A 25,252-nucleotide genomic window follows, 5' to 3' on the forward strand; every position below is an offset into this window, starting at 1 on the left:
TTATCCTTGCTGATATTCTCTCTACTTTTTTAATCAGTTGTTGAGTGAGCAATATCAAAACCTGTGATGGATTTGTAGATTTTTCTGTTCTCTTTGTAGCTCTGTCAGTTTTTGATTCATGCATTTGGAAGCTCAGTTACTAGATGCATAAACATCTAGATTATTATGTTCTCTTAATGAATTGACTCCTTTATCCTTATGAAATGACCTTTGTCACATCTCTTCGTTGTTCCTTTTTTTTTTTCCTTTGTCTCTCTTCTTCTGGAGTAATAGAATAATTTTTATGATTCCATTTTGTCTCCTTTGTTGAGTTATTAACTATAACTCTTTGTTTTGTTACTTTAGTGATTGTTTTAGGGTTTATGGAATACATCCTTAACTCATTACAATCTACCTTCAAGTAGTATTATACTACTTCACATACACTATATAGAACCTTATGATAATATACTTCCTTCTCAAGGAAGGGGAGGCTCAGAGAGTAACCACAGGACATGAAGTGAGGAAATGGGCTGCTATGCTAAGTCTACATTCTTAGCCAGTGGGCCCTGCCTCTCTCTCAGAGCAAAACTTTTCTCCTGTTGGCTTAGCACAGGATAGAGAGGAAAGAATTCACAAAAATAGTGGAGCATCTCTGAACGTCCAAAGAATTTTCCCTTGAGAGGCTAGAGAGGAAGGTTTGTAGACCAAGAGTCCTTGTTTAATCTCCATGAGTACCTCCCACAGATTTGTTCACCAAACATAATTTCAACAGACTGTAAATGTGCGATGCCAACATTTTCTCATTATTTAAAAACGAGCTTTCACATATGGAGTTTGAAATTTGCCTGTTTAGTATTTATATTTTTCTTCACTCACAATATTCTGACCTGTGAAAAAAAAATACTAAGTGGTCAAGGTGATGTTTTTAAGAAAAGCTCTTAATATCATAGAAACTATGCTTTTTGTTTAACTTTGTATTACTCTGGAAAGAACCTAGTATTAATAAAAAAAAAAAGCTTAAATGACTTGCAAAAAAACCACTTGCTTCTCCCCTCGGAATTTGTGCTATCGTTGTCAGACGTTTTAATTTTACATATTCTCTAAAGCTTACACAACATGGTTATTGTTTTTGTTTAAACAATTATTTTATTTAAAATAATTATCTTTTAAAGACTTTTAGATAATAAGGAAGAAAACTTATGCTAACCCATGCAGTTACCATTTCCAGTCCTTTCATTTTTGTGTGTGTAGATCCGTATTCCCCACTATTATTTTTTTCCTTCTGCCTGAAGGATGTCATTTAACATATCTTGCAGTGCAAGCCAGTTGGTGATGAATTCTTTCAGCTTTTGTATATTTTTGTTTTGAGAGACATTTTTGGTGGGTATAGAATTCTCAGTTGACTTTTCTTTCTGTCCATACTTTAAAAATATTGCTTCACTCTCTTCTCCCTTTCATTTTTTTCTGATAAGAAATCTGTTATTCATATTTTTGTTACCCTGTATGTAACATGTCTATTCTGTCTACATTTAGAGCTCTCTTTTTATCACTGGTTTTGAAAAATTTGATTTCTGTCTCTCAGGGATCACTGCCCTTCATTATCTGATGTAAGTGCCTTGCAAGCCATTGTTTCGTGTATGATATGGAAATATTTAGAAATTTGATTTTGTTTCGAAAGTATGCTCTCAACCTTAGTATTTGAAGATAACATCTCTTTCTTCTTTGTGTTATTTCCACTACATATATTTCAGAAAGGCAATGGCTTTATTTTTCAGTATATTGAATTATAGGTTTATGTCTCTGTTACTGATCCATATTCACATTTGTCTGTAATTAAAACCTGGCCATTTAAACATGTATTTTCTACTTGTTAAAATATCAGAAATCGTTTGTCACTTTATCATCCTGCTATTGCCAGAGTAAACACCACTATTTCTCATTCTCCAGAGATCCAGATCTTTACAGTTGGGTTGCTTGTTGAAAGTTTGTGGTCATCTTATCATGTCTACCATACTCCTACAAATCAAAATGAATACATTCTGTAATATCAGGCTTTCACTTCTGTCACACAGGGAGAAACTCCAGAGGCACTCTTGGGTTTTCTCTCATTGCGATGATCAAATTGTATTGAAAGGTATCCACTTGGGTTTGGCGAAATCTTTGATGTTGTCTAAAAACATGTGAGCCAGATGTAATTTCTGTCTTAAAAGATGTAATAATCAAAACCAACCAATATCAATGCTGACAAACACCAATCAAGTGTGTACATCCTTGTTGACATCTGAACAATCAAGTAAAAATCAAGGTAGTGTTAGAAACTTAAGCTTACAAATACCTATATTATTCATGTATATAACATATATTAATCTTCAGATATATCTGAGATGTTGCAGAGCAGAGTTACCTATACTTATTTTTTTTTAGTAGAATTTCTTGTTGCCTCCTAACCCTAACCCTAACCTACCCCCTTCATGATTCTTATTTGATGGTGCTTGGGAATGTCTATTTTGTTTCAGGTTCCCCTGGTGATACTGATGAGCAGCCAGGCTTGAAAATTATTGTGTTATTTGACATTACTGGGAAATCAGTATTTCATGGAAACAGATATTTAAACATGACTTAAAAGACCCTTAAGCACCACTTAAACAAAATTAACAAAAGTTGATAGCTACTTTTCTAAAATACTTTTTATGCCTCTCTGCCTTTTTAAATTGTATGCCGCACACAGTTTAACTTTCTTTGGTGATTAGAGACTGCCATGCCCATTTTAATGAACATCAGTTATTGTGCAGGGATACCTTTTGGGGCTGTTGAAGTACATGGCACTGTTTACCGGTACACAATTTGACCCATATTGGAATGCTGTTTGAGCTGGGTTCATTTCTGATGTCTTTCTTACTTCAGTCTGTTGGCTTTTACGTCCTGCTGCTGAGTGTATATCTGATTCAAGCAACCCTCACTTCTTCTTTCTTATATACTTATAATAAGGTAAAGGTGCTAGCCTCTAGAACCAGAAGATCAAGATTGTTAGAATTGTATCTAAAATAAAATTTGGGGAAGGTGGCTATTCTCTCATGGGACAGTGAACATGGAGATGAAATTCTTAATGTCTGAATTAGCTGTTGGTAAGCCTGTGGACTGCCTTGCCACTGAAGGGGTTTCTGTTATGTATAGAAAACACATCACTTAGCATCTCTGAAGTTTCTAATTTAACATATGGGGTCACATCTATTAAAGGATTATTACTGTAGAAGGGGAGTGATGTATAATTTATTAAAATAACCCTATGGGGAGACAGCAGACTACATTTAATAAACCGGAATGCTTGCTGGATCCATTGACTGCTCCCAGTTGAATCCCACATTATTTCAATAGAGGGGGCAGAGGAAAACAATTGCCCTTTATATAATGTTTACTGTGTTGTATTAGTTAGTGTCTCTCAGCAGAAAAACATTTATGCTAACTGTGTGGTTTAAGCTTTGAATATTGAACTCCTGCTGGCATGTAGTTGATATTTAACTCAGAAGAACAAAAGTCCATTATTCCTTAGCTGTAGGAGGAAAGGAAGGGTCCACCTTTCTTCTTCCCTCTAATCATCAGTAAAGGCTGGCAAGTAAGACAGTCTCCCCTGAGTTGCCAAGATTTACCTCTTCTCCCCCTACTATACACCTGCAAGGTGGATATATCACATCAGAGGAAGTGGGCTCAGAAGGGGCTCTTTTTGGATCAAACACATTAATTTTCCTTTTTCACAGTGATAACACAGAGACTCCCGCCAGAAGCACTTCTGTGGCTGTCTGCTGATTGGGTTTCCCAACAGCAAATAACATGACCCACTATCGATATGAAAGCAGATTTATTTCAGACCCTCGTGTGAAGCATAGCAATAGAATACCTTGCACAATTCCCACTTGTAAATGAAAGAGAAAAGAACTGAGAGCTCCCACCAACATCCCTGCCTGTGCCTTGGAGGAGCATTGGTAGATCTGGGCTTGCTTTCCCTGTACCCGGCAGGAGGAATTTCATCAAAAACCCTAGTACTGGATTCTTGAAGTCTTGAATGTTTCACTCTGTTGTTTCCTTCCTTTTTGTTATTTGCCTTAATTTACAGATTTCCTCACTGCCAGACAATTTATCGTGGAGTTTTTTTTTCTTACACTGAAATCTATCACTGATTTTAAAAAGAAAAGCAAAATTAACTTCCAATTGTAACATAGGAAGATTAAAATATGTAGTGGGGTCTGTCGTGGTTTAACTGCTATTTAACATGAATAATATTGCAATAAGCATTACATGATTATTTCAAAGCTTCAGGCTGTATCTCAGATGTAGAGCACATTTTTCTTCAATGTCTTATTTTGGTCTTACTCTTCCTTCCCTTAAATCATTTTGCTCTTTAGATTATTTTTTATCCAATTCCACCTTTGGATACCTATAACAAAAAGCAACCCTTCATATTTTATGTGGTCCTGCTTGAAAACACAGTAGGGTTTAGGGAGCAAGGGGAGTACAATGGGGCCCCATAGCTCCTTAGTCCTTTGTTGACCCAGGAAATACAAACGGGATGTAGGAATGGTTTGGCAAAGTTATTAGTTGTCCAAAATCTCTGCCAGAGAAATGTTTGACCGTAGAGCAAATCTGGTATCTTAAAAAAAAATTAGTTCCTCAAACATTTACTAATAAGGTAGGTCATACATATCTCCCATTTAATTAAAGAGCAGAATTTTAAAGGAAATGAAAATAAGTTATTATAGATGGAAGTCATGATTAATATTTATATGATATTTTATGTTCCTTTATGGTTGGTAGGTAGGGGTCAGACATTATTCCTGTTTCATGGAAGTGAGACTAAGCAAGTCACCTAAGAAAGGCAGAAGTGGGGCTCACACCCTGGCCTCCAGACTCCATACCCTGTGACCTTCCTGCTGAGCCAGGTGTCTCTGTGTAATGTGTACACGCTGGGTCTTTGAGACACAAAATGAAGGGAAATCACTGTGATTATTTAACTGCCTTTATCCTCTGAGACAAGTAGTACAAAGTTCAGCTACTTCCTTACACAACATAATACTTATACTAATACTTAATTCCACTCTGTCATCACTCTCCAAACATGCAGGAACACCTTGGTTTCTGAACTTTTGGGCCAGATGCCAGGTATACAACAAAATGTTGTCAAAAGCATAGACACTGGAGTCAAGACAACCCCTAGCTCCAGTCTTGGCTCCTACTGTTGACAATTTGTGCAGCCTGGGTGAGTGGCACATGTCTAGCAGGGTATGTGATCAATGAATGTCAACTATTATTATCAGCAAATAGTTTGACAAGGCATTAAGCAGAGACTCAGAACATAAAAAGCAAGCTGCTTAGTGTAGTCTTTATGTTCTACTAAAATCAGCTGAACTTTGCAGTCCAAGAACTTACTGGTTAGTTGTGTCTAACATTCTGCCATTGTGTTCTAAATTCTAAATATATGGAAAAACTAGAATGGAATAAGAAATAAATATCGGTGCTCTCTATAAAATCTTCAGTGGGGTTTGTCTCGCACTTACCTTGTGTCTTTCTCTTACCTTCCTCCTCCGTCCCCTCTTTTGTTGTCTGTTGACACTTTTTGGACTAGACCTTCTTTATAAAGCACGCTATTCTCATTCTCAATTCATTCTCTCTCTTGGGTGCTTACAATTTTCCGATTGTTTTTTAAACAACTGATACGCCTAAGTTACAAATTGACGTGGATATCCCCTTCTGGAATATCTTTTTCTTTAATTGAGTTATAATTAACATTTAATATTACTTTCAGGTGTACAACATAGTGATTTGATATTTTTTATACATTATGAAATGATCACCACGATAAGTTCAGTTACCATCTGTCACCATACAAAATTGTTGCAATATTATTGACTATATTCCCTATGTGACATTCCATCCCTGTTACTTATTTATTTTATAGATGGAAGTTTGTCCTCTTAATCCTCTTCCCCTTTTTCAGCCACCCCCTAACTCCCTCCCCTCTGGCGACCACCAGTTTGTTCTCTGTATCTGTGAGTCTGTTTCTGTCTTATTTTGTTTGTTCGTTTGTTTTGTTTTTCAGATTCCACATATAAGTGAAATCATACAGTATTTGTCCTTCTGTGTCTGACTTATTTCACTTAGTATAACACCCTCTAGGTCCATCCATGTTATAGCACACGGCAAGATTTCATGGAATATTCTGGTTCATTCGTGCTTGCATGTATTTATATACATTCAGAAACATTTATTGAAGACTTTTTATGGGACAGACCATGTGCTGTGCTGGAAATAAATTATGAGGAAGACACAGTTCTTTCCTCACAAAAATTAACACTCCAACAGTATGGGGGGTGGCGTGGGGAAGAGAGTGTACATCATATATAACCACATGGCCAACTTAAACACAGCCTGAAACTTTGCTATTTCTAGAAGCAAAGTGTTGTATGAGCACAGAGGAGAAAGTTTTGTTGTTGTTTTCTTTCACGAGGATGTCTTTAGATGACTTGATAGAGGAAATAGCATTTAAACTAGGTCTTGAAGGTTGAAAGAGAGTATTCTTTGGTAGAAATAGAAGGAAGGGTTTTCCAAGCTCCCACACCCAACCACCACCAAAAAAAAACACCATGAGAAAAGTCACGGAAGTGTCACAAGTTCATGCGAAATTTGAGAGTCTGTGTAAAGGAAACGTAAACTGCTTTACAGGTAAGTAACAGGAGGCGAAGATAGAGTGACTAGGAGCCAGTTTGTCAAAGGCAGTAAAGCTGGTTCCAGGAAACAACTGTGAAAGGGTTATTTCAAGATGTACGTATTTTTCTTGACTAAATACAACATTTCAGATAGGTTTTGAGTTGGTGGGAGAAGTTCTCATTTTCTCTCTCTCTTTCTCCCAGTAAAGTTAATTTAAGGTCCTTAATCAGCTTAGAGTGTTGTATCAAAAGCAGATGGCAGCCCCGGGCAGAGCAGGTGGTTTGGCCCTCAGCATGGGAATCTTGAATCCCGCCTCTGGCTGGGGTGCGGGGCTACAACTGTCCACTCTTTGTCTTGCATGTTTTCAAAAGCCCCGTTCTTGCTGTGCCACCTGTTACAGTTGGGGTGTACATCCTCTCTCTACAAAACTAAAACTCCCTGAACGTGCATTTCAGGCCTCTTCTGGCTCTTAAAGCAGGTTCAGTGTCACTAAGGCCACGTACCCATATGTGGGGAGAAAGCAAGTCAGTGGTCGGGGTCCCTGAGCAATATCTCCACCACTGTGGGCTTTCCAAAATTCTGGAAAGCCCGGATTCCCATAATAAGAACATATATATTGCACCAAACCATAGCATCCAAGCAAGAGGAGATTTTTAGAAAAATAAAGAAAAAAAACTAATGGTGAAAATACAATTTCCCAAACTTGTGATTGATTTACAAAATAAATACTCTTTCCTCTGCCTGGAATGCTACTTCTATCTAGGTATATACTTAAGTCCTCGATTTCCCCAGAAAGCTTTCCCTCCCCCTTCCCAAAAAGATTAGCACCGCTCCTGGCCCACCCTTATAATTACCCTCATTCCTCTAAGCATTCATTATCCATTTACAGCTTTCTCCCCAGTAAGACTGTAGCCTCCTTGAGGAATGTTCTGTTGAATCCCCAGCACTTAGCACAATCCTTGAAACATGGTGGCTTTTTAGCAAGTAGTTGAATGAATGAATGAACCAATGAAAAATGTGGGTCTCAGTCCAAAGCCTGGGGCCCCCTCCACTGCTCACAGAGTCACACACAGAAGAGCAGCAATGGTTTCCTATACTTCAAGAGTAGTCAAATTTTTTAAAAAAAATAAAAATAAAAAGTAGGGTGCTTGGAGGGTTGAATGAATGATAAGAAAGAGACAGGAGCAGAAAAGGTAGCTGGGATATTAAATAAGGAGAGAATTTTTTCTTCCTTTTTTCTTATATTTGCAGGGAGGAGCCTCTTAAGCATAGTTGAATTTGAATAAGTTCAAATTACCTCCTGATAGGTTCATGGTTGGCGGGGGAGAGCTCAAAATCAGTGAATTTTATTTTTGAAAGAACGATGTTTTTATGCCCAAATGCTTCTCATACTGACATACCTATGATAAGAGTCTTCATTGATTTTATTTTTTGTTTGTTTGTTTTTTTGGCCACGCTGCTCGGCTTGTGGGATCTTAGTTCCCCGACCAGGGATCGAGCCCTGGCCCTCCGCAGTGAGAGCTCGGGGTCCTAACCGCTGGACCTCCAGGGAATTCCCAAGAGTCTTCATTGAGAATCATGTGACTTGCCTCTTCCTTATAACTTTTTTGTCAAGTCAGGTATTGAGGTGTAATTTACATATGGTAAAATCCACCTTTTGTGGTGTGTAGTTTTGACATATGCATTGACATCTAGTTACAATTTCTCCACCACAATTAAAATCTAGAACTTTGTATCTCAAAATTCTCTTGTACCCTTTGGAGTCAACCCCTTTTCCCACCTCCAGCCTCTGAAACCACTAATCTGTTTTCTTTCCCAACAGTTTATCCTTTTCTAAAATGCTGTGTAAAGGGAATCATCCAGTCAGTAGCTTTTTGAACTTGGCCTCTTTCACCTAACGTAATGCATTTGAGAGGGATCCACATTGTTGCATGTATTCATATTATGGCTGAGTAGCATTTCGTTGTATGGCTCTGCCATAAACTGTCTGTCCATCCACCGGCTGATGGACGTTTGGATTTCTTCTACCTGTGGCTGTTTCAGTGCTTCAGTGAATACGTGCATATGAGTCTTTGTGTGGACATGTGTCATCATTTCTCTTGGGCAGATAACCAGGAGCAGGGTTACTAGGATGGCATGCAAAGGAGTTTAGTTTTTATTTTATGTGTTTGGCGGATCCATGGCAATGGGGTAACATGGACAGATTGTGTTTCAGGAAGACCCTGAGGACAATGTAGAGAGAGAACAGACTGGAAGCAGGGAGACAGGTCCGGAAAGTTGCTTTTCTGTCTACCTTATGGCAGACCTTGCAGCTTCCATCACTCATCATCAGAGCGTGTCAGGGACATAGAGAGATGCAAAGATTCTGTGTCTGTTTGCATTGGTGGTCAACTTCTCCTCATGTACCATGGTATGAAAACATCTTCTTCCATGGACCAAGTGGAGAGGAAAGGGAGTCAACATTTAATTTTTATATAATCTACATGTGTATTGTTAATAATGTGTTTTATATAATCTACATGTGTCTTTTTTCATGCCTTTAATTATTCTTTTATTTCCCTTCTCTTCTGTTTTATTTGCTCTTAATGTTTCAACCACAGCAGGGGAACTCAGGATTTGAAATGCAACGGGTCACTTTTTTTTCTTTCTTTGTGGTTTTGGAAAAGGACAAAATACTTGTAATGGCAGTGACCAAAAAGAAAAGTTCAGAGTTTTATAAAACATAAACATCTGCTTCCTAAACCATTTTTAAAAACCCAAATTCAACAAAATTCACAATCCATGGCAATACTCCTAGGTCTACTTTGAAAGATTATTAACATGATTTAAATCAACTGAAAATTAGAAGTGCAGGATTTGTTCAAAGAGACCTTAAGAGAACCATTTGTAGAAGAAGAAACTGAGGCCCAAAGAGCCTGAGAGAGTTTGCTCCATCCTCTCACGAGCCCGGAGACCCTACTCCTGTTTCTGCAATAAGACCACATGTTTCCCCAGAACAAGAAGGAACAGATCTGTGTTTTTTTACAATTGGAAAAATTGCCTTAGGCTTTTTATACACTTAAAAATAAAAATAGTCATGATAGGAATAAACTTGAATTTCAAAGAGAGGAGCAGTATTAGCAGCTATTAAATAGGAAGGTGTGTGAAAAGAAATTTTATGGGACAAAGTAATTTCTCTTGGTAATGAGTGCTTTGAGATTTTTAATATTCTCTTTTTCGTGATGATACTGAAATATGTTGACACTGAGTACAGTATGGCTATTTAACAAACATATTTTAATGTTAACTATATATTGTGGATGTCCTAAGCTGCCAATAGTTGTTTTTTTTTTTTCCCCTGTAAATAAACCTCATGTTAACTTTAACAATGGAACATGGGAGATGTGCTTGGGAAAAGTGCTGGTGCCGGCAGTAAACCCCCCTGCTCAGGTGCTCACCAGGCTTTCCTGGTCCTGCTGTCGTCCTGCTGACAGACACTTCTGCAAAACCAAAGCGAGCAATTGAGAGACATAAGTCAGTGCTGGGTGACACGGCACTAACTTCCACCATTTATAAATCCCCGTCTCAGCCAAATGTCGATTCATTTCCCATGTTCTCAGCACGTATGCTAACATATCATGGCATGCCGTTGAATGTGCCCACTAGTCACTATTTTTTCATTCTCTGCTTTAGACATATTTTTCAATAATAGGGGGCCTTGGGCTTGGGGGGAGGAGAAGAGAAAGGTGGAATAAATAAAAGAGAATACCAATTTTTAAAAATATATAAGGAATGATATATGTACCACATCTTCTTTATCATTCCTCTGTCAATGGACATTTAGGTTGCTTCCATGTCCTGGCTATTGTAAATACTGCTGCAATGAACATTGGGGTGCACGTATCTTTTCAAATTATGGTTTTCTCCAGGTATATGCCTAGGAGTTATAAACAATGGGATATTACTCAGCCATAAAAAAGAACAAAATAATTCCATTTGCAGCAAATGGATGGAACTAGAGATTGTCATACTGAGTGAAGCAAGTCAGACACAGAAAGACAAATACCATATGGTATCACTTATATGTGGAATCTAAAAATAGGGTACAAATGAACTTATTTACAAAATAGAAGTAGAGTCACAGATGTAGAAAACAAACTTATGGTTACCAAGCGGGAAGGGGTGAAGGGATAAATTGGGAGATTGGGATTGACACATACACACTGCTATATATAAAATAGATAACTAATAAGAACCTACTGTACAGCACAGGGAACTCTACTCAATACTCTGTAATGGCCTATATGGGAAAAGAATCTAAAAAAAGAGTGGATATATGTATATGTATAACCAATTCACTTTGCTCTACACCTGAAACTAACACAACATTGTAAATCAACTCTACTAAAATAAACATTAAAACTATATTATATACAAGGAATGAAATGAAAAAAGTGATCAAAGTGTCAGCTTTATTACTGATAAAAGTCAAATTGAAGAATGGGACTTAAATGAGCAGGAATAATAGGTTTCATAATCTTGAACCCCAGAAGTGGACATACCCGCCCACTCCAGGCTGTGGAGAGCAGCCCTAGTTCCGCCAGGTGGGTGGGGACCCCTCCCGGGGACCCCTCCCTGCCGGATGTGATATCCGCTCAGCGCATTAGTGGTACACGTCCTGGGGGAAGGGAACGGGTGGGACTGAGCTACACAAGCTTGTTGCTTCCCCCTAACTCACTGATCAGATAAAGTCACACCACCTCCCCTGTGGGGAGAGGCAGGAGGCTAAGATTCTTAGGAAACTTCCCTCTTTTTGGAAACCATTCAGGTGGGAAATGTAGATGGGAGAGGGGAGGTGTCGGAGGACGGACGGAACAAAAAGTGCCCACTGAACTGAGAAGGCATCTGGAGACCGAACAACGAGGCAGGAAGTCCCGTGTAATCAGCGGATCAATTTATTACAGGGTAACATACAGCGTGGGATTGGGCAGAAAATGATCTGGAAGCATTCGCAGAGGCTATGGCCACTGGGACAATTTGATAGTTAACCTGGGGTATGGGGTGCTTGGAAATACGGCGTGTATTCCTAAGTCAAGTTTTATGAGTGGGTAACTAGTCTTCTGGGCGCCCGGAATACACCAGCAAAGGTCTTCATCATTGTTTGGAGACTAACAGAGCATAGAGGCCACCTGGTCCTAATGATGATGAAACAATATCTATTAACTCTAAAGCCCCTGACAACAGAGAAGTGATTCACTGCACAGTACGGTCCTGGGTAGTGTCAATGGAAGGACGGGAGGAGCTGTCAGGGCCCAAGATGGCATCAGCCATGCTAACAGCCATACGGGAGGTGTCAAGGGACTGACCCCTTTGAAACCTCAGTGGCCACACCTGTGAAGTTAAGTTCCCCATGTCCAGGAGGTTGAGAGAATAAAAGGAGATATGGCCTGGAGACCGGCACACAGTGAGTGCTAAAAAATATAGTAGCGATTGCTTTCAGTCTTTGGATAATTCCTCAAGTTCCTTCTTCTTTACCCTGGTCACAAACTGACCGGGTTTGTGATTTGGAAACAGACGAATACAGCGCCATCCTCTGAAACAGGGCAAATCCGAGACAGAACAGATTTGTGAGCAGTAGCGAATTTCACTTTGGATCTGAGCTTGAAGCCTCTGTGTCCATAGGCACTTGGATTTATGATTTTTGTATTTCAGGAGAAAATTAACTAGTTAATATGTAGCTCAGTTTGGAAATTAAACCGTGGAAGCCCTTTAGAGGCTGAAGACTGACCCTGACGAGCACGACATGCTGGGGAGAGAGGAGGAAAACCAGGAGGGTGGGCAACACGGAAGTCAAGGCGAGGCACCCTTTCAGGAAGGAGGGAGGAGCCCGCCGTGTCCAGTGCTGCAGGGGGGCCAGGTTGGACGGGAGAAAAAGGCACAGGGGGGCTTGCAGAGATGGCCGTAAGCATTATTAGCTCTCAGATACGGAGCACTTAACTGTATGTTGGTCACTGTGCTAGTTGCCCACATGCAATGTTATTTAATTCTCAAAAACACTACCCCATGTTATAGATTAGGGAAGTGAGAGTCGGAAAAGTCTACCACCAGCTTGGCTTAGGTCACAGAGCTGGGACTCAGGCCCCTGCCATCTGACTCTTAACCACTGAGCCTCCTTCCTTCTGGACGGCTCGCTTTTGCCCCTGTGGTGGGTGAGGACAAGAGCATTGTGGGTGGAAAGGGAGCCACGAGGGAGGGGAGGGGGGAGAGGATGGCGAGTAGGAGGGGGAGGCTGAGGTTTGTCCTGGTTCGTTGGTTTGCTGGCTTTAGGATGGTGGAGACTTCAGCACTGTGAAACGTGGATAGGGGCTCAGAGGAAAGCCGGAGGGAGGAGACCTACGGAGGAGGAGATGGAGACAGCAGAGTGTGGGCCTGTGGGGCAGGGCGGGGAGTGACCTTAGGCGGGAGAACCCCTCCTCCTTCACCTGGGGACAGAGCACAGGGAACTGAAAGTGTTGGTTTAATGTCAGAACATTAAGGAAGTTCTCCTCTGACTGTTCTCATTTCTCTGTACCTGGAACATCCGGCTTACCCTTCAAGGTCACACCTGGTCATGCTCTGAGCCCTAAGACAGGATTATCTGCTCTGGGTCCACTCCGCAGGCCCCGCCCGGAGCGCACCCGCAGGCCCCGCCCCTCCCCTGCTGGTCGTGACTTCAGGCTGAGTCAGCAGGAGGAAATTCAGGTTGCATCAAAGACATGCTGCCACTCTGCAGGGGCTTATGGTTTGAAACGGGACCAAGATAAGTACATAAAAGTCCCATATAATAGGGGGAAGAACCACAAAAAAAAAATAGACATGTGCATGGTGCTGAGGACTTCAGTCGTGTGATAGAGAGAGAAAGCAGAGCACTTCTGTGAGTGATATGTGGACTGAGTGTGGTTTTGAGCTGGTTGTTGAAGGAGGGGCGTATTTTCAACTGACAAGGAATAAGCCATTTTACTTGGAGAAAGTAGCCTCAGAAATGGCAGAAAGCTTATTTGGGGAACGAGGGGTGGTCCCATCTGGCTAAAGTACGGCATATGCTGGAATTTAGGTCCAGGATGCAATGGAAGGGTCTTGAGTCCTAGACTAAGAAATCCTGCCCACTTGAGTCCCTTGAGAGTAATTTCCTACTTTTATCTGATCAAGAAACACTGTGGGTGTGTTCAAAGACAGTGGTAAGCAGTCTTTTGGGCTTAGCCAAGGAGTTGATCCAAAGAGTTTAGAAATCTTACCTACCATTTTCATTCCAGAAATTAGGTCACTATCCTGAGAGTTTCAGGATACCAGAATGCACCCAGTCTCCCAAGAACACCTTCGAGCATTTGAGAAAAAGGGCCCTGGCCGTCTCCCTGTGGTTTGGCAGTTACTGACTGGGTCATCCTGGGGGTTGGGAGAGCCGCGTGGGAAGCTGAGCCAGGACTGTGCTTGGTTCTCCAGTTAGAGGCTCAGGACCAATGCTAGGTTTCTTACTACTTTTGTAAATCACTATTCTCAAGAACTATTTCTAGACAAAAACATAAAATAAAAATTAAAAACCTCTTTTTTTTTTTCAGTGAAGAAAAAGAAGCCTAAACTATTAAATAAATTTGATAAGACTATTAAAACTGAACTCGATGCTGCAGAGAAACTCCGTAAACGGGTAGGTGGTTGTTTTGCTTTTCGCAGGAACTTGCGATGGTTTCTTTGTTAAATAAACTCAGCCATTACTCTTGATTTGTTTTTTAAAAAACTGTAAGAGAAACAACCTTTGAATAGAGTGGATTTTTCCCCAGGCACATCAGCATTCCATGTGAAGTGAATCAAATGAAAAGAAAAACAGCAGCTGTAATGGCCAAATAGAAATAGAACTTTACCGTCAGGCCAGCCGACTTGGGTGGCAGCCCCTCCCATCACAGTCTCCTTGTGTGGCGTTGGGCAGATCACTTAGTCATTCTGAGCCTCCGTTTCCTTATTTTAAAAAATGAGACTAATACGTGCTCTTCCTACTTCCTACTTGGTCTTTTGCAATGAGACAAGAGATTAAAAAAGAAGCATCAGTACTGTCAAGTACCATACAAGTAGGGGTTTTCATTTTAAAGCAACTCGATGCAAAAAGAAAACACAGGTTAGTCCAATACTCTTAGGATAGTTACTGTTAAGGTGAAATGATATTAGATTTAAGATTCTTCTCACTTGGGGTTAACCTCACGCACCTCCAGTTTCCAGGGTGACTGTTTGATGTTTTGCTTTGTCATCAGTTAATCTGAAATATTATTTGCATTTGTTTCTGGATATTACAGTTTTTGAAAAGTCAATTAACACTAGATTGAAGTTATCTGTTCTCTTAACTCCATCACACTCATGTAATTATTGGGCCAAATATTTATTATATGTATTTAATGACATCTTCAGTTAATCATCTACAGGCATACCTCATTTTATTGTGCTTCACTTTATTGTGCTTCATGGGTATTGCGTTTTTTACAAATTGAGGGTTTGTGGCAGCCCTGTATCAAACAAGTCTATTGGTGCCATTTTTCCAACAGCATTTGCTCGCTTCGGGTCTCTCTGTCACATTTTGGTAATTCTCGAAATAATTTCAAACCCTCCACCAGCAAAAAGATTTTGACTCGCTGAAGGCTCAGATGATGATTAACATTTTTTTAGCAATAAAGTATTTTTAAATAAGGTATGTGCATTGTTTTTCTTAACATAATGCTATTGCACACTTAATAGACTACAATATAATGTAAACATAACTTTTATATGCACTAGAAACCAAAACATTCATGTGACTCACTCTGTTGTGATATTCACTTTATCGTGGTGGCCTGGACCCAAACCTGCAAGATCTCTGAGGTCTGCCTGTAGTTGTTTCTCATGAAAATTTCTTTCTCTACTCTGTACTTGAATTTATACTTGCATTTTAAACTAATACTCGTTAGTTTTCCTGTAATGTGGTTTTTAATCAGTAGACATTAGCTGAAAAAAAAAAAAAAAGGAATAAGGGGACTGTTATAGGTAAGCAACAACAATAAAAACACCTGAGTTAGGCACTGAAGTGGGAGGAGAATGTGCTTCCTCCCACATTTATTGAAAAAGTGCCAACAAGCATGGTGCCCTCTGTAACTAGCATTAGGCAAGGTTCCCAAACCAAAGCCTGGCTCACCCTGGTCAGCAGCTGATACAAATATAGTAACTCCAAAGAATATTGCAACAAAGTCTTTGTTCACTAAATTAACATCGAATGATTTCTGTGTCTATCTTGTTTAACTTTATAAAATGAAGCCATCTACTATTTGTTGAAAATTTGCATTTCTTAATAGAAACGAAGCAGGAATCTTCTTTTTCTATCACCTTGTTTGGCATTCTCCACTTTCTCTGTGCTACATGCCCTTGATGAAAATGGATGCCTATTTCACAGGTGACTTTAGGGATAAAGCACAAATGAACAGCTTTAGAGAAGGATTTTTATGTAATTATAATGAATAGTAGAGAGGGGCTCAGTTATCAAGGGGCAGATAAGTCAGTGAAACATAAAAATGCTGGAACAATCCATGGAGTATTCTCCAGTTCTCGCTTATTTGGAGAAATTATGATGCTTTCTTCAAGGAGCACCGTGGATCTATAAAAGGGTAAATAAAGGAGGAAGAAGAGCCCACAGAGGCAATTCTTCCTTCTGAAACAGCAGGGAGCCATGTTATTGCCTGAGTCATCAGCATAATTAAGTTTTTTAGGGTTGTTTTTATAGCTGGTAGTTTCAAATAATGCAACCGACTACACTGGGATTGCTACGGCCATAAGGCAGTAATGACCAGAGGAGGCCTGGTCTCAGGCCACACCCATGTTTCAGAAACTATGTGACATGAAAGTACGAGGTCACTTTAGTTTTCCTGCAAAAATGCATGGATCATATTTTAAACATCAATTTTTAAAAATAATATTTATTGCTCAAAACTCCTCCTTATGCCCCAGAAAAAGGATTTGAAATGATACACTGAAATATTTGTTCATTTGTTGGAATCAGTTTTTATTATTGTATTGTAAGTGGAGAAAAAGAGAGAAAGAAGGGAAAACTTAATAAAGTCAGAGTAAGTGCGACACACGAAAGTTCACACCACAGGCTCTAAACGGGGCTGGGAAAGAAGTAAACTGCAGGCAGAGCAAGAAAGGGGTGTAGATCACACTGTCAGATGGATAGTAGTCCTCAGAAGAGCTGTTCTGCACCAAATCCAGAGAGGAACCTTATGCCATAAATCTTCATAAAGGGCCCAGTGATGGATGGCACAGTCTCCTCCCTAATGTCACACCGCGGGTTCTACGTGACCTCTATGGGGTGTGTCTTAATGTCCTTCAGCGCAGCCCGCTGGCCTCATTCCAAAACAGGGGCGTGGGGGGGGGCGGGGGGGAGGGGGGGAGGGTGAGGCAAGTACATGTCTCTCCAGTGAACTGTCTTGGTCCTAGGATAAAATGTAAGCTATGTTGAAGAACAGATGATTTTCAGGCAATTCTTCGTGAGTAGTCTATCTTGTGGTTGAGTTTTTTAAGAATTGTGTAATAGTATCAGGAGCTATATTCTCCAGCAAGAACCTGGGGAAGGGAAATTTTTTTCAGACTAAAAGCAAACACATTAACTTTGCCAAATAGCTGAGGTGAGGGCAGGGCTGATGGTCCCTTAGGAAAGGCACAGAGCATCTGTGTTAAGGGACCCAAAGGATGCCTAGGACAGAGCCAACGTATTCCATTATTTTTATAACCTTGATGGCCGACTAAGGGAGTGTTAAGCTGGAAAAAATACTTTCGCAGATTTGTTATGAATATTGTTAATCCTCTGGTTTAAATCTGGAAATGGTGCATTTAGCATGATTTTCACAAAAATAGCCTCAATATTTGCAATTTAAGTTGTGTAAGTCATGTGATAGGCTAAAAGTAGTCCCTCCAAAGATACCTGTGTCCTAATCCCTGAAACCTGTACATGTTACTGTGTTTGGAGAAAGGGTCTTTGCAGATATGATTAAGTTAAGGGTCTTGAGATGGGGGATTATCCTGGGTTATCAAGTTGGACCCAAAGTTCAATCACATGTTTCCATATAAGAGAGAAGCAGAGGGAATTCTGATACAGACAAAACAGGAGAAGGCAATGTGAAGACAAAGTGGAGATTGGGGTGATGTCAAGAAATGCTGTCGGGAGGCAAGGAGCAGATTCTCCCCTAGAGCCTCTGCAGAAAGAACGGCCCTGCCCGCATCTGGATTTCAGCCCCAGTGAAACTGATTTTGGACTTCTGTTCTCCGGAACCATGAGCGAATGAATTTCTCTTGTCTTAAGCCACAAAGTTTGTGGTCATTTGTTACAGCAGCCTCAGGAAACACATACTGGTTAGTTAGAAGAAAGTCACACGGAGAAGGATATTTAACATGAATTCTTCATCCCTTACAATCACTCATGGAAGAAATAAGATGGTGGTTCTAGAAACTGTTATCCAAAATATACAAAAAACTTGTAAAATTCAATGATAAGAAAAACAACCCAATTTAAAAATGGGCCAAAGACCTTAAAAGACAACTCACCCCAGAAGATATTCAGGTGGCAGATAAGCATATGAAAAGATACTCCACCTCATATGTTATGAAATTCAATTTAAAACAAATTGGATATTACTACACACCTATTAGAAAGCCCAAAACCTGGAACACTGACACCACCAAATGCTGATGAGGATGTGGAGCAACAGGAACTCTCAGTCATTGCTGGTGGCGATGCACGATAGTACAGCCACTTCGGAAGACAGTTTGGTGGTTTCTTACAAAACTAAGCATACTCGTAGCATACAATCTAGAAATCTTGCTCCTTGGTATTTATCCAAAGGAGTTGAAAACTTAGGTTCTCACAAAAACCTGCACATGGATGTTCATAGCAGCTTTCATAATTGCCAAAACCTGAAAGCAACCAAGATGTCCCTCAGTAAGCGAATGGATGGATAAACTGGGGTACATCTAGACAATGAAATCTGATTCAGCAGTAAACAGAAATGATCTCTCAAGCCATGAAAAGATAGGGAGGAAGCTTAAATTCATATTACTGAGTGAAAGAAGCCAATCTGAATAGGCTACATACTGTATGATTCCAACTGTATGACTTTCTGGAAAATGCAAAACTATGGAGACAGTGGATACGTGTCATTATACATTCGTCCAAACCCATAGAATGTACAACACCAAGAGTGAACCCTAACGTAAAGTATGGACTTTGGGTGATTTCAGTGTGTCATTGTAGGTTCATCAGTCACAACAAATATACCACCGTGCTGAGGGATGTTGATTATGGGGGGAGGCTGTGCACGTGTAGGGGTAGGAGGTATGTGAGAAATCTCTATACTTTCCTCTCAATTTTGCTGCAAACCTAAAACTGCTCTAAAAAAAATAAAGCCTTTAAAAAAGTTAATATCATGAGAGACACAGCATATTTTAAATAGCGATACAATGATTTCTGACCATAAATATAACTTAGAGAATATGTTCCTGACTCGACTTATCTCAGCCTTCAAGTCCTCATTCTCTTCACATTAACCTGTCCATCAGATAAGAGACTTACCTGGGGCACGCTTTATTGTCTCATGTGGGCTCACACATCCTCCCCACGCTACGAAAGTAATAATCATAACAGCTACCATTTTTCATTGCTTTCCATGCGCTCTGCAGCGGCTATAAGCATTTTATATGTGTTATCAGATTTGACCTTCACAGTAGCCCGACAGGGTGATCAAGTACCCTCATTGTACCCATGTCACAGATGAGGCATATAAGGCAAAGTCGTAAGTAACTTGCCAGGAGTCACACGCCTCCTAAGTGGTGGAGCCCAGCGTCTAGCCAGTCACTCTGGCTCTGGAACCTGCGCTCATGACCACTCCTCTGCGCATATACTGTCTCCCAGACCCTCAGCGCCACTGATGGGCATGTGACAGGGAATGAGAACTCTCCTTCTTCCATGATTTTAAGGAACTTTAATATGAATATTGCCTGGCTCTATTTAGTCAAGTTGTGGAGAAGCAGGTATCAGTAACCATCAGGTAGTGCTGTATGGTTTGCTGAGCCCAGCCACGTTTGAGGGGTAAACTCTGTTGCTGTGAAAGCTCACTCAGTGAGGGTGACAGCATACAAACCACAGTGAGCTTGCATTTATGCGTGGAATGAATGGATGTATGGATTGATAGGCAGCTGAAGTGGTGGTAAAGTTCAACTCAGAAAATCCATCTCCATCGCATGGTTCCAATATTCTGAGGTGCTGCCTTCCACTAGACACCAGGAGATGTGTGTTTCTCCTTGTGGATGGACTGAGAGGGGGAGAGGGTGCCTCACCCCCGTGCCAAGACCCTCAGCAAGCTTACCTGTTACACACCCCCCATTTCCGCTTGCACAGTGGTGGTCAGAGACCTACCACAGGCGCTTGGACCAGCTTCTTAAGGGCCCGCGTGGGCTTTGGGGGGAGGTGGTGTCACATGACAAGGAAGCAGTGGGGTGCCTCCGCAACCAGGTGAGCCACATCAACCCTGATGTTCAGCGGGTGACAGTGTCGGCGGCCAGGTGGCCCTGTCATCCTGCGTGCTTATTCCGTGCCGACCGTGCCCTTCTCATTGCAGACCCCAGGCATTCTAGCTGCTAGCAGTATGCTTCCCCCAACTGAAATCCTAAACTTTTTTAAGAATGCATGTGGGAACTGTACATATAGAGAGAAAATGCAATTTCTTTTTCTTTCTTTTTTAAATTTTTATTGGAGTAGAGTTGATTTACAATGTTGTGTTAGTTTCTGCTGTACAGCAAAGTGAATCAGCTATACATATACATGTATCCACTCTTTTCTTTTTAGATTCTTTTCCCATAGAGGCTATTACGGAGTATTGAGTATAGTTCCCTGTGCTATGCAGCAGGTTCTTATTAGTTATCTATCTTATATATAGTAGTGTGTGCAGTTTCTTTAACAGTGACTCATAGTACATCATTTGCCAGGTATCTGCCTTTTAAAAAATAAAGTGTATTTATGTCCATTTCTAGTTTTTTGTTTGTCATAATGCAGTTAATTATTTTAAATCTTAGGATAAAGTTGTCTTAAACTCAGAAAGGAGTCCAGGAAATTTTGACAAAATTACTTGGTGAATATTAAATAACTATATTGAATAACATTATGCATTTGAATTTATTGTATGTATATAATTGCCTCTTCCTAACAGGGAAAAATTGAGGAAGCAATGCATGTGTTTGAAGAACTAGTTCAGAAGTACCCTCAGAGTCCAGGAGCACGATATGGGAAAGCAAAGGTATGCTGAAACCTTGCTACTTAGGACACTGTTTTGATGTCCTTATGCTCTGTATAATTGGATTTTCAAACCCAGTATTTGCATTTTATTTTTCCTTTCTAACTTGTATACAGAATCAATTTCTCATGCATATACATAAATTCAAGCAAGAAATACAGTTTTAAATAAGACAATTAATTATTGCTATTTTGTACTGGTGAATTTAGTAACATTTTTTTGCTCCCCCTCCATCTGGCTTCTCTCCGGTTTTGAAAAGAAAATAAAGAATAACACTTTTGTCACTGATTTCCCATCACCCTTGCGTTTGTTCCATTTAGACCCACCACCTAGTTTTTACGTCAGTCTCCTTAGAGGTTTAAGAACCTCATTTTATCACTAGAGGTTGCAAAGTGTGCTTAGAAAAGACTTTTAAAATATAAAGTGGAATGGACTTTGTTCTCTATGTAGTTTCTGTCAGCTGACTCATTTCTTACCCCTTACCTTCTCCCCAGCTCCTTCCCCACCTTCTCCTTTCTTTTTTTAAAAATTTATTTATTTACTTTTGGCTGCATGGGGTCTTCATTGGGTTGCTCGGGCTTCTCATTGCAGTGGCTTCTCTTGTTGTGGAGCACGGGCTCTAGGCTCGAGGGCTTTAGTAGTTGTGGCTCTCAGGCTCCAGAGCTCAGGCTCAGTAGTTGTGGCACACGGGCTTAGTTGCTCCCCGGCATGTGGGATCTTCCCAGACCAGGGCTCGAACCCGTGTCCCCCGCATTGGCAGGCGGATTCTTAACCACTACCTTCTCCTTTCTTATTGGACTTTCTCCATCTTCCAGCTCCTCAATTCATGAAGCTTTTCCACGCCCTTCTGTAGCTGGGAAACCCTCCGTGGGCCACATTCTGTTTTAGGTCCTGGGGTTTATCATGAAGAACACTCTCGAGGTCTGTGTCCTTGTGGAGCTTATATTCCAGTGGAAGATATTTTAAAAGTTTCTTACTCAGGTTTTTTGGAGTGAAAGGCCGCTCTGTGGCAGGCCCTATTCTAGGCAGTGCAGCACAGCCATCAACAAAGCACATGGTGTTTTCATTGTAATGGAGAAGACGGTGCATGAGACATAGAAGAAAGTCTCTTGCTTGCTACTGGATACTTTGTCAGGAGACAAAAATAAAGAAGAGCACAGCCATAGGATGTGTGAGGGGGTTGAAATTTTGGATAAGGTGGAAGAAAAACCAGGGTTTTGAGCAAAACCCTGAAAGTCTGTATAAATAAATATACATTTAAAGAATATTAGAAGGGTTAAAAACAAATGTATTAGAACACCTTACATGATAATACATGCCCTAGAGAAAAGAAGGTCATGGAATAAAGAACATGTTATTATGAATTTTTGTTTGTAGGTGGTGTGATTGAGAGTGACACAGCAACACTTACAATAATGAGGTGATCAGCAAAGGCCTCCCTAGGGAGGTGACAAGTGGCTGAAACATGTCAAGGTCGAGGAAGGAGCTGTCCAGGCAGAGGGAAGAGCGGGGTCAAAGGCCATGATGCAGGGAGTCAGCCTTGGCTTGATTGGAAGGACAGGAGCAGGGGCGTGCTGAAGGAGGTGACACAGGCAGGCGGGACCAGGGCCTCTCAGGTTGTATCCTCTGTGCGCTGGGGGCCCTTGGAGGGTTTGTGCGTGGGTGTGCCCGTCTGGTTGCTTTTTTTAATAACGATCGCTTTGGTTGCTTGGTGGAGAATGGATTCTGGTGGCACAAGTAGAAGCCAGAAGAATAGGAGACCATTGCAGGTGTCCTCGAGATGCGCTGGCTCAGACTGTGGTCATGGCCGTGGAGACGGAGCAGTGGACAAGGGCAGAGCTGAGAGGTCTTGATGATGGATTAGATGTAAGGGTCAGAGAGCAGACTCGAGGGTGACTTCGGGTTTTCCGCGCCATGCAGCTTGCTGGGTTCCAGACCAAGGATGGAAACCAGGCCCCCTGCAGCGGAAGTGCGGAGTCCTGACCGCTGGACCGCCAGGGAATTCCCGACTTCAGGGTTTTTGGTTAAGCCATCTAAGGAAAGGATAGTGCCAGGTACTGACCAGGAAGACTGGTGGAAGAACAGGTTTGGGGAGGTACAAAATCAAGCGTTCGCATTTGGTCCTGTGAAGTCTGTGATGCCTATTAGAGACGCAAGTGCGCGTGTCAGATAGACCGTCGGAGAGATGTAGTCTGGAACTCTGGGTAAAAGCCAGGGCTGATGTACAAATGTCAGGCAGTAAAGCTCCTCCAGCCCCGCCTCGGGGGATGAGACTGTCAGCCCTGCTGGGAAACGGCAGATGCAGAGCTGCAGAAATTTTCCAGACCCAGGAGAAGCTGACAACACCCCTTTGGAGGCGGCGATGCTGTCACTTGTGGGTGACACTCACACGGAAACTAACACATCTGGAGATAAAACGAGTGTGCTTTGCTCTGAACTAAAGGTGGCAGCCACTCGAAATCCAGATGCTCAAATTCTTCCTATCTCCCCCTTAAAAACTTATTAATTAAATTTGTATTAATTCAGTTTTAATAAATTAAATTTGTGAAAATTTAATGCAAAGAAGTTCCTTTTATCCATGGTGCAATACAGACTAGGTTTAGCAGACAGCAACTGTATCATTTCTATAAATTCATTTGGTCAGTAATCCTCCAAAATTGCTAAATTGTATTGCTATTAAGCAAGAGAGAATATGTTTATTACCAAAAGATCGTGCCTATTCAAATAAGTGATGTGCTTTGCCACTAGTCCTGGCAGTCATTTGATTAAGGAAAAGCATATTAACTCGAAAGAATAATGATTGGGCCAAATGCTCATCATGGCAAAAATGTTTCATGCTTTAGAATTTTTCTTTATGTGTGATGTTAATTGCGGGTACCAAAGTCTAAATAAATGCAATACTTTTTGCACGTGGCACTTGCTGTATTTATACCCTTATTTACAGTCAGAATTTGAGATTTATGCCTCAGCAATATTTTTTACCTCTAAACTATTATGCTACAAGGTGTTATCAATATTAACATTAATGCAAAATTTAAGCATGGTAAATTAAATTTTAATAGAATAATTTAAAAGAAAGCTTAAATTTATAGGAGTTTTAAAAATAAAAGTTCAACAGAAGACGGATTTTGTAAGGAGGAGTAGGTGATGACTTTTTTGTTCTTTGTTAGCAGATTAAACAATTACTTTGGAATATCCCAACAAATTTTTCAAATTCAGCAACATTAAGTTAAATAGAAATTACAGTATCTATCATTTCTAAAGTAGCACTGGGGCTTCCCTGGTGGCACAGTGGTTGAGAATCCGCCTGCCAGTGCAGGGCACATGGGTTCGAGCCCTGGTCTGGGAAGATCCCACATGCCACAGAGCAGCTAGGCCCGTGTGCCACAACTACTGAGCCTGCACTCTAGAGCCCGTGAGCCACAACTACCGAAGCCCGCGTGCCACAAATACTGAAGCCCGCATACCCTAGAGCCCGTGCTCCGCAACAAGAGAAGCCACCGCAATGAGAAGCCCGCGCACCGCAACGAAGAGTAGCCCCCGCTCGCCGCAACTAGAAAAAGCCTGTGTGCAGCAACGAAGACCCAACACAGCCAATAAATAAATAAATAATAAAATACATGAAAAAAAAAGTAGCACTGATAGTGTCTTATTCTTTGGATTACTGTGAAAATCAATTTTGACCAAGTTCCTTGAACATCAGACACAAAATTATGAGCTCAATTCACTTTATTATCTTACACAAACCATTAATGCCTCTCAGGCAGAAAATGCCACATCTCAGGCATCTTCAGGCATCTTCCTGCCACAAATAGGAAGGTTGGATGGGGAATTCGTTTGAATCAACAAAAGGCTTTCTGATGTTAATGTCCTGTAGCAAATGCTCAGTTTCAGGGCAAATCCTTTATCTACAGATGCTAAAGTAATCAATATGAATCAATTTTGATATTCAAAGCAAAGCCTATCAGTTTTATTTAAGAGATTTTGAAGAATTATGTACAATTTTAACACTGATATTAAAATTCCATTTCCGGAAGTTCTAAAATGTTTATACTTCATTAAAATGAAGGACCTTGAGGATGGAGGAGGGAAAGGAACAAGGCAAGTAGTTGTATCATCTGTCTCTCATTTCATATAGAGTTTAGTTAAGATATTTATTCCCCTCTATATAGAGAATGATGTCTCAGTTGACATTTGCCCTTGAACTAACCTTGAAGAGACCCTCCAGTTCTGGGACCTGTTTGGTAGCTTGAAGAGGCTAC

The 25,252-nt window shown here is 40.7% G+C and overlaps 1 protein-coding gene across 9 annotated transcripts in view; it reads left to right on the top strand.

Annotated features, from left to right (window-relative positions):
• ASPH (aspartate beta-hydroxylase) overlaps positions 1–25,252 on the top strand; it is a 221,872-nt gene that overhangs the window by 137,818 nt on the left and 58,802 nt on the right. For all 9 annotated transcript variants that reach the window (XM_082364701.1, XM_082364708.1, XM_082364706.1 and 6 more), the window contains 2 exons: positions 14,256–14,341; positions 20,907–20,993. In XM_082364701.1, the coding sequence (XP_082220827.1) occupies positions 14,256–14,341; positions 20,907–20,993 (173 nt within the window). The remainder of the gene's footprint in view (positions 1–14,255; positions 14,342–20,906; positions 20,994–25,252) is intronic.

The sequence above is a fragment of the Balaenoptera borealis genome (assembly GCF_965194805.1).
Source record: "Balaenoptera borealis genome assembly, chromosome: 17".
Lineage (NCBI taxonomy): Eukaryota > Metazoa > Chordata > Mammalia > Artiodactyla > Balaenopteridae > Balaenoptera > Balaenoptera borealis.